The 16,669-nt window shown below is 44.9% G+C and overlaps 1 protein-coding gene across 1 annotated transcript in view; it reads left to right on the top strand.

Annotated features, from left to right (window-relative positions):
* The window catches only part of LOC311318361 (syntaxin-1A), a gene marked incomplete at both ends in the record, with an annotated part of 95,837 nt that overhangs the window by 51,523 nt on the left and 27,645 nt on the right, over window positions 1-16,669 (top strand). The window contains 3 exons of the mRNA XM_084449665.1: window positions 9,539-9,613; window positions 9,835-9,908; window positions 11,699-11,807. Of these exons, the coding sequence (XP_084305791.1) occupies window positions 9,539-9,613; window positions 9,835-9,908; window positions 11,699-11,807 (258 nt within the window). The remainder of the gene's footprint in view (window positions 1-9,538; window positions 9,614-9,834; window positions 9,909-11,698; window positions 11,808-16,669) is intronic.

Raw genomic sequence — 16,669 nt, 5'->3', positions numbered from 1 at the left:
CAAGCCCTCGTTCTATGGAAGCACAACTAGCGATTCATAAAAATAGATTCATGAAAACAACCGTTTCGCGGCAGAAAATACATTTTTTAGAAGCTGCATTCTCGGTGCCCCGTCCGCCGCCATTAGGCTATATGGATATACTTGGATTTTTAATTTATTCTACAGGCCTCCGAATTACACCAAAGTTATCTCAGTGAGTCAAACGTCTTATAATATGCCGTAAATAAGGTCCAGGTTGTCAAAAAAGAGCCTTCTCCTTTAATCATGTTCGAGAGCGTGAACTTGAGAAAGCAAGCGGCAGTGCCAAGTGGCAGTCCAGTGTGTTGTGTAGTGGTGCTGCTGACTGCCCGGTCATTTGTTCTGGTTGTGTCAGCTTGAATATTAATTTAGGTTGTGCCTCTGACAGTATTGCTCTCCTTCTCTTCGTACGTCAACTGTCCCCTTGTGACTCCTGTTATTGTTTTTATTATAGTTGATAACGAGATCAGCTGTTGCAACTGGAACGCTCACCTCGGGAGTGACCATTGCCAGTTCCCACTCGCACCTCCCGAGACAAATGGAATGCACCATAACGTTATATTTCTCATTCGTGTGGATAGTTGAAGCGATGCATTCTGTAGGCTACCTCAATAGATTCCGCTAAATTAAAATGTTTAATGCTTTATGTTTACTATCTGTTAGTGTGAAGTGTGATGATTTCTGTACAGCCAAGATCAAACCCAGCATGGGCAAGTGAGCGCAGTGTTGCCAACTCTTCAGTAAGGGAAGTAGCTATTGGCTGTCCCAGAAGTCGCTAGAAGTAGCTAGATGGCGGTGTGTTGTGTTCGGAATCGCTCCCTATTCACTATATAGGGCGTCAGCCATTTTGTTTGTAGTGTCCGAATTCTCCATGGAATTTTCGTTCCCTATATAGTCCACTATTTATTACCCACAATTCACCTTGATTTCCAGGGAACAGTGCATGTACCCTACATTTTCTCCGTTCCCTAGGTAGTTCACTACATGGTGAACCCTATATAGGGAATAGGGAGGGAGGGAACGAGGGAGCGATTCGGAACACAGCTTGTGTGTTCTACATCCATGGTGTGAGGGGGGGGTGAAAATACAAACAAACTATTTACATACAGTGCAACCCTAGTAGCCTACATTAGCCATGTGACGATGATGGGCATGAAAAAAACAATCAAACTATTTAATTATTTACAAACTTGTTTTTTTGTTGCTGTAGGCCTATAACATTAGCTTTTTTTCTTTTAAACAACGTAGGTCTGTAAACCTAAAGAATAACGGAAAATAATATAGCCTACAATTTCCTTAATTATAAAGTAGGCTATTTACAAACATGTAATACGATTATCTAGGTAAACTAGCCGTTTCTGACAATATGATTGGTCGTTGCGGGAGGGATCCATCTCGTGTGGTGTGTGTGTGGGCGAGCGAGGGAGAGAGGACGTGAGGCAGCAAAAAAAGTTTTCTCTCGTCGTGACTCGTGAGCTGAGTTCCTTGTCGACACAATAATTCCCCAAATGACCAGAAAAAGTAGCTAGATTTGTCGCTAGTCGCTTTTCATGAAATTGAAAATTGATCGCCAGGGGAGTCTGGAAAGTCGCTAAATCTAGTGACAAAGTCGCTAAGTTGGCATCACTGAGTCCCGTCGTCCTTCCCCCAAGGGCAGCCAGGAGCAGATAGTAGGCAGCGTGCAGGGGGACCAACCAAGCGCTCCTGTCTGTCTTAGCCAGGGACGGACAGCGTTAGTGATCTGTTCTTCTGCAAGTTTTTTTTGTATTGGGTTCTTTATGGGGGAAACCCTTGCGAACATGGGGAGAACATGCAAACTCCACACAGAAAGGAGGTGTGAGGTCACAGTACTAGGTACTAGAGGTCTTCACGGGTCGGGTATACCCGAGGGACCCGAGACCCGACCCGAGACCCGTACGGGTTCGGGTCCACGTTTCCTCTTTTTATTATGGTCAGTCGGATCCGGGTCGGATCCCATTCTATTACCGTCGGTCCCGGGTCTGTTTATCATTATGTGTAATACCCGAGTGGATCTGAGAAGATCCGTGATCAGCGCAGCGCTGAATCGTTTCTTTTTTTTAATCATTATTTTCTTTTGCGAGTTGAGACAGAGCGGGGAAAATAGCAAACAAAGAAAGATGGACACCGTTAGCAGCTTGTCTGATACAGACTACAGAATAATGAATATAAAGAGGTCAAACCCACCGGCACCTCTTCTGTCTGGGCCAACTTCATGCATATTGTCAACAAAGAGGAGAAGAAAGTAGGCGCTGTTATAAATAGCGATTGATTTCATATAGCCTAGACTAGTTCTTCACGTTAGGTCTTTCTGTTTTGATCGATTATTTGATTGATTGTATGAGGCTACCATATGTTGTAGGGAGACTACGACCTGATAAACGTTTTTAGCAGTGTGGCATTTTAGTAGCAACTTTAAATAGTCTGTCGGATCCGCCGACCCGACCCGAACTCGGGTCTCTGTCCTACTCCTGCTCTCGGACATTTATCGGATCGGGTCTGTAATGTCTCGGGACAAATTCGGGTCGGTATATATATTTTTTTCAAATGATCGGATCCAGTCGGATCTCGGAACGAATTTATCGGATCCATTCGGGTTCGGGTCCGTCTTTTTGGACCCGAGAAGACCTCTACTAGGTACTGCGCCACTGTGCCTCACGTGAGTGATTTTGGGGTTCAAGTGTCTTGCTCAAGAACACTTCGGCACACTCCGGAAGCTGGGATCGAACCGGGAACCGGGGACCTTGCGAACCCCAGCTAGCCGCTCTACCTCCTAAGCTGTCCTCCTCCAGGGGCAGCCAGGAGCAGTTGGCAGCCTCGTTAGTGGCGCCCGGGGACCAAGTCCCCCCCCCCCCCACAACCCTTACTCCGGGAGACAGGACATTCAATTTAAAAGCAACAGCAGAAGAGGACGCGCCACGCAGCTACAAATATTTCAAGACATGATAATCGGTGCCACCCCCTATACTATGAAACCGAATGGAATACATATATAACAGGCCACCAACTCCACTGTTCTTATACAGTATATCCATCTGAGTTCAACAAATGGGATGGCTCTCTCATGTCATGGGTGTGATGTCACAATGCTGTTCCCTGGAGCATATATATAGAATTTAGAATGCTTGATTCTGTGGTCTCCAAGGGAATTAGAATGTTTACTAACAAGGTCAGACAAAGTGTTCACACTCCTTCATTGCACATTTACTTTGCGAACAGTACAGTCCAACAACATGACCTTCGACATGACCAACTACTCCACAAGAATGACTGAATGGATGTACGTAAGAATGCCATGTTGGCGTTTCTCTTCAGAGGGGAGAGAGCGCCAGACCATGCGCATGGACATGCTGAACCTGGGGAGGGTCCCGCTGTCCCCGACCAAAGCTGCGCAGGTCTTAGCCATGTTCCATCAGGCCTACCTGCCGCGCGTGGTGCCTGCCGGATCACTCCGGTGCTCGATCCCGGCCTTCCGCGTCGGCCTCGGCTTCCTGCACCACGATGAGAACATGCCGGTGTTAGAGCCCCACCTGCAGCCCCCTAACGCAAGGCCTGCTCCAGGACCCCCGGATGAGAGGACCCAGCCAGGCAGCGGAGCCCCTTCCGTCGTCCTGCCTGCCCACCCGGGGAGGTTCATACGGACGGTTCTGGAAGCGAACCCCGAGACCAGGGGTTTGTACTCGCCTACCGCCAACATGTACCTGGTCTGCTCTGCGGTGCACAGCTCGGCGGGCGAGGTGGTGGAGGGGATGTGGAGGATCTCCCAGTACCACGATGACTACAGGCTGGGCTTGTCTCTGCTGTGCAGGGTGACCTTCCACCCGCGAGGCCTTCGGGAGCAGGAGCGCGGCAGTGCACCCTCCTCCACTAAGAGGAAGAGGAACGCTTCCTCAGAGAGCTCTGATGACCCCGACCCCAAGAGGAAGTCCCTGCGTCTGTGAGAGGACGTGCCAGGTGCCAACGTGAACTACTAGAGGGTCCCATCAGGAGGACTGTATTTTCCAAACCTCTGGTTCTGTGGCAAAGCACGCTAACCACAACAGCAGCAGACTGTAGGCTAGGCTACTAACTTGAAGATGCACACCCACCAAGGCTAGCATTGATACCATGTATATATTGTATATACTGTACAGTGAATATATTCAACAATGGACAAACATACTCTGCTTAGTATGATCGCTGATAAACTGTATATATTTAATCAACATATTTTATTAAAATTGGGTTTAATTGAAAGGTGACTTGTGACTCTGTTGTTACACACAGGCATTATAATTAAGCAATAACACATGAGAGGGAGTTATTTTTCATAGTCATTAGCATGGCTGTGCATGTGTTATTGCTTTATACAACAGCACTAAACTGTCGTTACATTTTTTGTGTGTGAAAAAGATGGGTTAGTGACTAAATTGCGTTGCCCAGCCCTCCGCGATCCGAAATAGTTCCCAATTGTTTACCGTTGCTATAGGCAACTTGCTGGTCCACAACGTAAACATAGCAAGCTAGCTAGCTAGCTATCGGCTAATATTAACCTTCATGAAAGCATGTGTCCCAAAGTATCTGTCACCTTTCAACTAAAAGAAAACAACATTTCCAGTTTCATTATTACTGAAAAGCCCTATCACATTATGATACTGAAAAGCCCTATCACATTATGATACATGGAAAAAACAATCAAATATATTGACTTATTTACAAACTTGTTTTTTTGTTGCTGTATAACATTAGCTTTTTTCTTTTAAACAACGTAGGTCTGTAAACCTAAAGGATTTCCTTAATTATAACGTAGGCTATTTACAAACATGTAATACGATTATCTAGGTAAACTAGCCGTTTCTGACAATATGATTGGTTGTTGCGGGAGGGATCCAGCGCGTGTGATTGGTTGTTGCGGGAGGGATCCAGCGCGTGTGATTGGTTGTTGCGGGAGGGATCCAGCGCGTGTGATTGGTTGTTGCGGGAGGGATCCAGCGCGTGTGATTGGTTGTTGCGGGAGGGATCCCATCTCTTGTGGTGTGCGTGTGGGCGAGCGAGGGAGAGAGGACGTGAGGCAGCAAAAAAAAGTTTTCTATCGTCGTGACTCGTGAGCTGAGTTGAGTTCCTTGTCGACATAATAATTCCCCAAATGACCAGAAAAAGTAGCTAGATTTGTCGCTAGTCGCTTTTCATGAAATAAGTCGCCAGGGGGGTCTGGAAAGTCGCTAAATCTAGAGACAAAGTCGCTAAGTTGGCATCACTGAGTGAGCGTAAAGGCAATACTGCCAAGCAACACAGTGACACCTGTTATATAGACTACCCAGCTGGCACACAACCGACCTTCAACATTGAAATGTAGTTGGATTAATGTCAGTCGTCGTTTCAACCTTAAAACAATATTGAATGCTCAATGGTTGAAAAAGGTTGATAAAATACTTATAAATCAACGTTGTACAACAACATCAACATGATGTCTTCAACCTGCCTTATAGCCCTTTAACCATGTGAGGCAAGCACAAGAGCGCATGACCAGAGTGGAGAAGGAATGTGCCAAAGTGGGTCTTGGACTGAATGGCAAGAAAATCTATCTAAGTTAATATATGAGAACGCATTGCTTTTTACGGTAGGCTAGGCCTATGCGTCTTGTGATCACAGATGCAGCATAGAACTTCGATGTTTAATAATTATCTAATGAAATTAATAAGTATCTAATTGTCTTGTTTATATATGAATAATAATTATCAAAGTATCTAGTTGATATATGAATAAAACAATAAGCCGTTTTAATGGCTATGGGCTACTAGTTGTAGCTATACACGAGTTGATGCGCTCTGCTCTTACGCACGGTTGAGGCGGCAGCTCAAATACACTTCGCACATATCCTCTGCACCTTGGCAGTGCAACTGCCACAGACAGCTATGGTGCACTTCATGCATTGGTAGACAGTTCTGTTCTTGCTGCAGCTTGTCTTCACCATGCAGGTATTTTTTGGGAGGTGTTCTTCTGTGGACACTGCGAGGGGCGCCGCCGGTGGCTGTTTGGACACCATCCACTCGGTGCGCAGCTCTTCAGCCAACTGGAGGATGAAGTCGCGTCTGGGGAGGCTCAGTTGACTATGCGTCTCTCCACCAGTCCCCAGCGAGTCCAAGCTCCCCCAATGAATAATACTTATTTATAATAGCCTACATAGCGCGAAACTGTGCATATAATAGGCTATACGCGAAACTGCGCATTCCCTATAACCGTTCATTGAACGGCTGGCGGCCGATATAGGTATAAATTAAAAACATACACAATATTTTTTTATTTGAATGATCTTGAATATATTTAACAATATGGGGTGCAACAGAACACCATTTCAGGAAAAGTCATTGACTGGCGGACTTTAATGTTTTATTAAAATATAGTTATGTGCAAATGAAAACCCACAATCGTCCGATGGACGTCTTTGGCGGTTCTAGTGTTAAATTGTTTAAGTCAAGAAAATGCGCCTATATGAAAAGCGAATGAGCACGAACGGCTGGACATAATTTAAATGTTAATACAATAACTTCATGATGAAGATAATGACGTCGGGTGGGTGGCGGGTGGATGATTGATGAGTGCACGCGGATTCGGCTGCGCTCAAAGTCCATCCGCGCATCTCTACCATCGGGACGTTCGGGATGAATCCCAATGGGCCGGTCCTCAAGTGGGCCGGCGTTGGTCGGCCTGGTTGCCCCCCCCCCCCTGTCAACAAATTGCACGAGCACAACAATCGGAATTGCCTTTACGCCCCCCCCGCTCAGCAAATCGCATGACAGTCAGGAGCTACAGGAGTTGGAGCTACATTTCCCGGCCTGAATTCTTTCCCCAGTCCGCCCCTGATAAGAAATCAATTAAAATACAGTGTAAAAATGACAATTTAATAAAGTGTTGTACTGGAGATATACATTAAAAAAGAAAGTAAAGTACTTTAGCCTGCAAGTGCAAAAGGAGCTAGTTAAAAGCTAAAGTGAAGAGATATGTTTTTAGCTTTCTTTTAAAACTATTCAGCGAGCTGGCTTCCCTGATATCTATAGGTACTGTGTTCCATAGATTTGGGCCATAATTGATAAAGGCTGCACTCCTGATCTTCTTCTGACTTGCTGGGAACTTCTAGTGAACCAGCAGTGGATGATCACAGTGTTCTTGAAGGCACGTAGTTGACAAGGAAGGTAGCAATGTAGCTTGGTCCTCACCCATTAAGGGCTTTGTATATAAGGAGGAGGACCTTAAAATCAACTCTAAATGTTACTGTAAGCCAATTAATTATCTCAACTAATCTGTTCTCTCCTCTTGGTTTTTGTTAATAGTCGGGCTGCAGAGTTATGAATGAGCTGAAGTCTGTCAGTGTGTTTTTGTTGGGGGTTATTTTGGGGGGGGGGCAGTGAAGAATGCATTACAGTAATTGAGTCGCCTTGAAATAAAGCATGAATCAATTTTTCTGCTTTATAAATGGCCGTACAGCTGTTTCTAAGGTGGAAAGAGGTTTTCGTCACCTTGTTAATATGGGACTTGAAGTTTAGATCTGATTTTAATCCAGGATGTTAGTTTCCCCAGATTTTTAAACAGCATTTATCTTTTTGTTTTAGGGGCGATCAATATGATTTCAGTTTTGTCCTCATTTAGCTTTAAGAAGTTATTGCTCATCCATGTATGTATTGCTAGAAGACAGGTAGTAATGGAGTTTATAGCTGCAGCATCATTTGGTTCAGCAGAGATGTACAGTTGTGTGTCATCTGCATAACTATGGAAACATACATCGTGCTCTCTAATGATATCCCCGAGTGGCAGCATGTATAGTGAGAATAATAATGGACCAAGGCAGCTCCCTTGTGCAACCCCAAAGCAGGTGTCATGTTTCTCAGACACATGATCTCCAAGCCTGACATAGAACTTTCTCTCTTTGATGTATGTTTTGAACCAGTTTAACACGCAGAGAGACCAACCAGTCTTCAAGGCGATTAATTAGGATGTCATGGTCGATCGTATCAAACGCTGCACTTAGATCTAAGAGGACAAGAATTGAGAACTTATTTGCATCAGAGTTTAGTCTGAGGTCACTGATTATTTTAGTAAGAGCAGTTTCAGTGCTGCGGCGTGTCCTAAAGCCTAATTGAAGTTCCTCCAGAATGTTATTTTCTTTGAGAAAGGAGTTTATTTGTACTGAGACTATCTTTTCAAGTGTGGAGGTTGGATATCAGCCTGTAGTTGTTCAGTGCATTAACATCTAGGTTGGGTTTCTTCAGTAGCGCTTTTACAACAGCTGTTTTGAAGACATCTGGGAAGATGCCTGTTTGAAGAGACATGTTTATGATCTTCAGGACATGACTTGAAACACTGTCAAACACCCGCTTAAAGACTTCTGAAGGTACAGGGTCAAGACATGAGGTGGAGGAGTCACTCTTAGGGACAATCTTACGAAGCTCTGGTAATGTGATACGTGTGAATTTCCTACGTCCTATAGGTTTATATCAGAGGTAATACTGGCTCTAATTGATGTTATTTTGTTATCTAGAGCAGTGCGAGTTCTTCACATGTTGGTGCTGAGAGCTGTGGAGGGGGGGCAGTGGTGATTAACTGGTCTATAGTGATTAACTGGTCTATAGTGATTAACTGGTCTATAGTGATTAACTGGTCTATAGTGATTAACTGGTTATAGTGATTAACTGGTCTATAGTGATTAACTGGTCTATAGTGATTAACTGGTCTATAGTGATTAACTCGTCTATAGTGATTAACTCGTCTATAGTGATTAACTCGTCTATAGTGATTAACTCGTCTATAGTGATTAACTGGTCTATAGTGATTAACTCGTCTATAGTGATTAACTGGTCTATAGTGATTAACTGGTCTATAGTGATTAACTCGTCTATAGTGAGAATGATACTCTAGAGTTTCCAGCATTCTCTGTAATAATCTTGGAAAAGTAATCCTTTCTTGCAAGGCGTGTTGCTTTGTTGTAGGCAGTCATGGTTTCTTTGTATATATTACAGTGAACTGTACGACTAGTTCTCCTCCATTTTCTTTCAGCTGCCCGACATTGCCCCTTAATTTCATTAACACTGCTATTATTCAATCATGGGGAGATTCTGTCAGCTGACCTCTTTTTAACCTTTAGTGGAGCAACGGTATCTAAAGCAGTTGACAAGGTAGGGTGGACATTTAAAAAGCACTCATAGCTGCATGGCTCAAATTATCTCATAATATTGGCGAACTGTGCTTCAGTCTTGCCGACTAGGAATCTCTTTTGAACCAGGGTTTCTCTTTTGGTCGTTGTTAAGATTAGGATTGTCTCCTCCTTCCTCTTCCTCCTCAAAACGCCCGGCCCCGATCCAGTGCTGTATAATGCTCTATAATTGTATGCTCTATGTATGCTCTATAATTATTATTACTCTCTCTCTCTCTCTCCCCTCTCTCTCCACCCCCCCCCTCTCACTCTCTCCCCTCTCTCTCCACCTCTCCCTCTCTCTCTCCCTCTCTCTCGCTCTCTCTTGCTCCCCAGAAACAAAGGCAGAGCTGGAGCAGCTAATGACAGACATCAAGAAGTTGGCCAACAAAGTGCGCTCCAAGTTAAAAAGTAAGCCTCAACGACCAAGGCTATTGTCATTGTCTCTCTCTCTTCCCTCTCTCTCTCTAGCCCCAACAACCCCTACCTTTGCTCTGGCGCAGGATAATAGAGACAACAGGCAAGGACCTCCATGGGAACTGCCATGGACCGCCATGAGAACAATATGAAACCCTGCCGTGTTACTTTATGAGAATGAGTGCCATAGATGAAGTGTGTCTCCTCTCCTGCAGGCATTGAACAGTTTATTGAACACGAGGAAGGGTTGAACAGGTCCTCAGCAGACTTGAGGATACGCAAGACACAGGTATGGCTATAGTAGTGCATTCTGTAATCACAGGTATGGCTATAGTAGTGCATTCTGTAATCACAGTTATGGCTATAGTAGTGCGTTCTGTAATCACAGGTATGGCTATAGTAGTGCATTCTATAATCACAGGTATGGCTATAGTAGTGCATTCTATAATCACAGGTATGGCTATAGTAGTGCATGCTGTAATCACAGGTATGGCTATAGTAGTGCATTCTATAATCACAGGTATGGCTATAGTAGTGCATGCTGTAATCACAGGTATGGCTATAGTAGTGCATTCTGTAATCACAGGTATGGCTATAGTAGTGCATTCTATAATCACAGGTATGGCTATAGTAGTGCATTCTGTAATCCAGAGTTGGTGTTGGGACGAAAAAACGACCCTGGAGTCTGAGCCGGCCGTGCCGCCCGCGGCAGTATATATTTAAGCAATAAACCACTCGAGGCCGTGTGTTATAGTGATTTTATAACAGCTAGGGGGCGTTGTTAGGCACGACGCGAAGCGGAGTAAAACCCCCCTAGCTGTTATAAAATCACTATAACACACGGCCTCGAGTGGTTTATTGCTTTTATACAACGGTTACTACATCTATTAGTGTTAAATAAACACACAGCAATGTAAAATATTAACATTTATTCAAAACGAAGCATCATTCCCTCAATTCCGCCGAGCAAAATAGTTCCCCTAACAAATGGGTTGCCAAGCAACAACAACTACAATGCATTGGATCAAATGGGAGGCACATTAATACTGAAAATGGAATGATATGTGATCCCAGGTGTGTGTTACAAAGTATTTTAACACAGCTTCCAGCCAATCAGAATCAAGTTCTCCCACACAACTTCCCTTCTCCGTTCCCTACACTGGCTCCCTGTAGCGGCTCGCATCCAGTTTAAAACTCTGGCGCTAACCTACAGGGCAATGAAAGGAACAGCCCCCTCCTACCTCCAGGCCATGGTCAAACCCTACATCCCCTCCCGACCACTACGCTCTGCTACCTCAGGGCGACTGGTTGTCCCGTCACTCCGAGGCTCCTGCGGTCGATCGACACGGTCACGGCTCTTCTCTGTCCTGGCCCCGCAGTGGTGGAATGAGCTGCCCACTGATGTCAGGACAGCAGAGTCGCTGCCCATCTTTCGTCGCAGGCTCAAAACTCATCTCTTCAAGAAGTACTACAACAATCCTCCCACCTAAGCACTTATTATATTATATTGCACTGTACTTTAGATTGTGATTCTTGCACTTTGCTTCAGCACTAGATTATGCTCTTAGTCACTTGTTTGTTTTAGAAAGAAGATGCACTTGTGAGTTCTGGCAAGTAGTAGTACATTGGCTCTTCCTACGTTAAATGCAATTATTGTTAGTCGCTTTGGATAAAAGCGTCTGCTAAATGACTGTAATGTAATGTAATGTAATGTAAGAACCAGAACTAACCGTTGTATAAAACAATGTTTTCATGAGCGATTATCCTAGTGGCCACCTGGCGGCCGACAGCCGTTATCGCCGGCGGCTGTTCTGTGATTCTCCAGAGCCTCCAGATGGCCAGCACGACCCTGCTGCTGGGTCGAATCCAAGAAAAACACATTGCATTGAATGTGTGTCCTTGTCAAAACTGTTGATTACAACTATTGTTTTCAGCAGCGATGGCTGTTGTGCTTTGCATGGGCAATTCTGATTATTTAAAGCGACAGTGTGTCCATTTGATTGAAGTGGCATAAACGCTGTGAAGATGTATTGAGGAAATGTTTGTAAGAAGACAGTAACTAACATCATTCCCTGGCAGCATTCCACGTTGTCCCGCAAGTTTGTGGAGGTGATGTCAGAGTACAACGCCACGCAGTCGGACTACCGCGAGCGCTGCAAGGGACGCATCCAGAGACAGCTGGAGATCAGTGAGTGGGCATTTCTCCGTGCACGTCTGGGCGTGTGCTTGTGAGTGTGCATTTCTCCGTGCACGTCTGGGCGTGTGCTCGTGAGAGCACTCTAGTGTGTGTGTGTGTGTGTGTCCGTGTCCACACTCAGTACATAATGGTGAATAGCAGGAAAAGAGCTGCGCACTTGACATCAGTCCTAGTGTTGGTTTTGTCTCTGGTCCGGCAGTCGGGTACAATGGTCATAAAGCAGCAAAAGAGGACTCGCACACAAGAAGATGACCAGACTCAAAAAAAGTCTTATCAAAAGGTTAGTAGATTTAGTAGGGATCATTGCAAGCTAATTTTTTGTCTCAAAATGCTACACAAAATAGCCTATAATGACAAAGTGAAACGAATTTTTAGACATTTGTGCTAATTTATTAAAAAATATAAATATAAAATGTACACAAGTGTGTACACCCTTTGATATGACATCAAAAAGTGAGCTGAGGTGCATTTTGTTTCCACTGAAACTGCTTGATGTTAATACAACTTAATTGAGTCCACCTGTGGTAAATTCAATTGATTGGACAGGATTGGGAATTGCCAACACCTGCCTATATAAGGTCCCACAGCTGACAGTGCATGTCAGAGCAAACTCCAAGCCATGGGGTCAAAGGAATTATCTGCAGACCTCAGAAACAGGATTGTGTCAAGGCATAGATCTGGAGGAGGTACGGAAACATTTCTGCAGCTTTACAGGTCCCAAAGAGCACAGTGGCCATCATCATTCATAAATGGAAGAAGTTTGGAACCACCGAGACTCTTCCTAGACCTGTAGACCTGGCCGCCGGCTAAACTGAGCAATGAGGGAAGACAGGCCTTGGCCAGGGAGGTGAGCAGGAACCCGAGGGTCACTCTGACAGAGCTCCAGCATAAGGAGTGGAGATGGGAGAACCTTTCAGAAGATCAACCATCCAGGCAGCACTCCACCAATCAGGCCTTTATGGTAGAGTGGTCAGACAGAAGCCACTCCTTGGTAAAAGGCACATGACAACCTGCCTGGAGTTTGCCAAAAAGGTGCCTAGATGACTCTCAATCCATGAGAATCAAGATTCTCTGATTAAATCAAAATGGAACTTTTTGGCCTGAATACCAAGCGACGCGTCTGGAGGAAATCAGGCACCATTCATCACCGGGCTGATACCATCCCTACCGTCACCGGGCTGATACCATCCCTACCGTCACCGGGCTGATACCATCCCTACCGTCACCGGGCTGATACCATCCCTACCGTCACCGGGCTAATACCATCCCTACCGTCACCGGGCTGATTCCATCCCTACCGTCACCGGGCCGATACCATCCCTACCGTCACCGGGCCGATACCATCCCTACCGTCACCGGGCTAGTACCATCCCTACCGTGAAGCATGGAGGCTATCATCACCGGGCTGATACCATCCCTACCGTGAAGCATGGAGGTATCATCACCTGGCTGATACCACCCCTACCGTGAAGCATGGTGGTGGCAGCATCATGATGTGGGGATGTTTTTCGGCAGCGGGAACAGGGCGACTAGTCCTGATAGAGGGAAAGATGAATGCAACTAAGTGCACCAAGATCCCTGAAGAGAACCTGCTCTGGACCTCAGACTGGGGCGAAGGTTGCCCTTCCAACATCGACCCGAAGCACACAGCCAAGAGAACAAAGGAATGGCTTCAGAAAAAGCCTTTGAGTGTCCTTGAGTGGCCCAGCCAGAGCCCAGACCTGGATCCAATTGAACATTTGTGGAAAGAGCTGAAAATGGCTGTGTACCGACATTCCCCATCCAACCTGACAGCTTGCAAGGATATGCCAAGAGGAATGGGTAAAAATCTCCAGAAACAAGTGTGCCAAGCTTGTAGCTTCTTTCCAAAGACGTCTTGAAGATGTAGTCGCTGCCAAAGGTGCTTCAACCAAGTATTAAGGGTGTGTACAGATATTGTATGTAACCCATAAATAACCAATCTGTCAGTAAAATAAAATTGCATTATTCTAAAAACCTGTTTTCACTTTGTCATTATTGGCTATTGTGTGTAGATGTTTGAGGGAAACATCTATTGTAAAATGAATGTAGAATATTGTAGAAAGTGTTTATGTAATAAAACATGGAGAAGGGATGTGCAGACTTTCTGGTTTGACGGTAAGTATGGAGAATAACTGCCCCATTGACCACCATTCAGTTGGGACATGAGTGGCTTTTCCACCTAACGCAAAGCGAAAGTTGCCGTGTCTTTCCTCCTGACGCCTCGAGCTCTGAACGGATTTAGAGAGTACAGACGGGCTCCTGAGTAGAATAGACAGTACCTTTACTGAGGCCCCAAACAGAGTTTGGTTTGTACAAAGCAAAATGTGCTTGGCAATGGGAAACATGATCTATGGCGCGCTCCCCTGGGTGCTGGGCTCGGTCTGTGTGTGTGACGAACGCACAAATGCACATACTAACGTACAGGGGTTGATCTGGATTTCATCAGGTGGGGGACAATTAAGAGCTACTGAAACACAGGACTGTTTAATAATCATGATTACCGTATATAGCAAAATATACAAATTAATACCGTAATATTATTTCAGTAGTGTATGTAATTGAGCACAAAGATCAGGTTGATTTCAGTTGCACTATCCCTCATTTTGGCTTGACTCGAGCTTTACCCAATGCATGCATGTATGCTTTTATTCAGATTAGCAGGCTTTGAGATACTGGTGGTTGAGGTGTAAGTATTCACTAATTTATGAGCATATATTTACATAGAATTTTACAAATTCCATCTGTTTGCATGCATTATTCATTGGAGTGTTTGCGTAATGGCAGGCAGGTGGATTGTGAATTAGGTGGTGGACTGTGGAATATTCTAGTGTGTGTGTGTTCTGCATACAGTATGTAACAAGGGTAGTGAGATGTGTTTGTCACAGACTAGCTTTGAGTGTTGTTTGTTTGAGTGCTTGTTTGAGTTTCTGTTTTATTCATCGTAGTACATTATTTTAATATTCAACTGCATGGCTGCCAAACATAGTTTTTTCTCAGAAGAGGGTTTAATGAACATCAATTCAAATATACTCCTGCCCTGCACCTCTCTCAAGAATATCTATGCTTCCCCAGACAGGGTGGGTTGAATAATGCTTGCATTGAATGATTACACTAAGGCCTGTGTTCTATAAAAATGAAGAAATTAACTCCTCAGGCTCTACACCCTGATCATAGATGAAGAAAGGTATCATGGGAATCACAGTAAACAAGGACTTTCAGGCAATGTTCTTCCAATATGCCTTTTTAATATCCTTGTTGAAATTAATTTCCCCAATCACAAGGGTTAGACTGTTTCATAAACCTGGGAGCGATCTCCAAACCGTTTCCTGTTTCCCTCTGAGGGAGACAGGTTAGTAGTGAGATAGTTTCCTGTTTCCCTCTGAGGGAGACAGGTTAGTAGTGAGATAGTTTCCTGTTTCCCTCTGAGGGAGACATGTTAGTATTGAGATAGTTTCCTGTTTCCCTCTGAGGAAGACAGGTTAGTAGTGAGATAGTTTCCTGTTTCCCTCTGAGGGAGACAGGTTAGTAGTGAGATAGTTAAGAGCTAAAGGGCTCTATCTCCAAACCGTTTCCTGTTTCCCTCTGAGGGAGACAGGTTAGTAGTGAGATAGTTTCCCTCTGAGGGAGACAGGTTAGTAGTGAGATAGTTTCCTGTTTCCCTCTGAGGGAGACAGGTTAGTAGTGAGAGTTTCCTGTTTCCCTCTGAGGGAGACAGGTTAGTAGTGAGATAGTTTCCTGTTTCCCTCTGAGGGAGACAGGTTAGTAGTGAGATAGGCTGCGTTCCGAATCGCATACTTCTACTTCTTACTACCAGTACCTACTACAGCTGCCCTTAGAAAGTACGTACTTTGCAAGCAGTAGGCATCCAATTGGGACATACTACCTTGTCATAACATTGCGCCTTGAAATTAGCCCACATCCGTCGCTGTCCATAACGCGACATTCGTCTACAGCTGTCACGACTCGCACATGTGACGCACATTACCGCTGCGCAAAGGATTGTGGGTCAGAATAGCCAGAAAAGCCTGCTGGCGTGCATACTGCAAAATACGACCGGATGTAGTAGGTCATCCTGGTACTTTTGCCATACTGCATGTGGCATACTATGTATTGGGACATACTACATTCTGTTTTGGCATACTATATAGTAGGGTAGTAGGCGATTCGGAACGCAGCCATAGTTTCCCTCTGAGGGAGACAGGTTAGTAGTGAGATAGAGCCCTTTAGCTCCAAACTGTTTCCTGTTTCCCTCTGAGGGAGACAGGTTAGTAGTGAGATAGTTTCCTGTTTCCCTCTGAGGGAGACAGGTTAGTAGTGAGATAGTTTCCTGTTTCCCTCTGAGGGAGACAGGTTAGTAGTGAGATAGTTTCCTGTTTCCCTCTGAGGGAGACATGTTAGTATTGAGATAGTTTCCTGTTTCCCTCTGAGGAAGACAGGTTAGTAGTGAGATAGCTTCCTGTTTCCCTCTGAGGGAGACAGGTTAGTAGTGAGATAGTTAAGAGCTAAAGGGCTCTATCTCCAAACCGTTTCCTGTTTCCCTCTGAGGGAGACAGGTTAGTAGTGAGATAGTTAAGAGCTAAAGGGCTCTATCTCCAAACCGTTTCCTGTTTCCCTCTGAGGGAGACAGGTTAGTAGTGAGATAGTTTCCATCTGAGGGAGACAGGTTAGTAGTGAGATAGCTTCCTGTTTCCCTCTGAGGGAGACAGGTTAGTAGTGAGATAGTTTCCTGTTTCCCTCTGAGGGAGACAGGTTAGTAGTGAGATAGTTTCCTGTTTCCCTATGAGGGAGACAGGTTAGTAGTGAGATAGTTTCCTGTTTCCCTCTGAGGGAGA

This window comes from Borostomias antarcticus, assembly GCF_949987555.1.
Source record: "Borostomias antarcticus genome assembly, chromosome: 15".
Taxonomy (NCBI): Eukaryota; Metazoa; Chordata; class Actinopteri; order Stomiiformes; family Stomiidae; genus Borostomias; species Borostomias antarcticus.
Note: the sequence above shows the minus strand (reverse complement) of the source record. Positions and strands in the feature narration are given on the sequence as shown.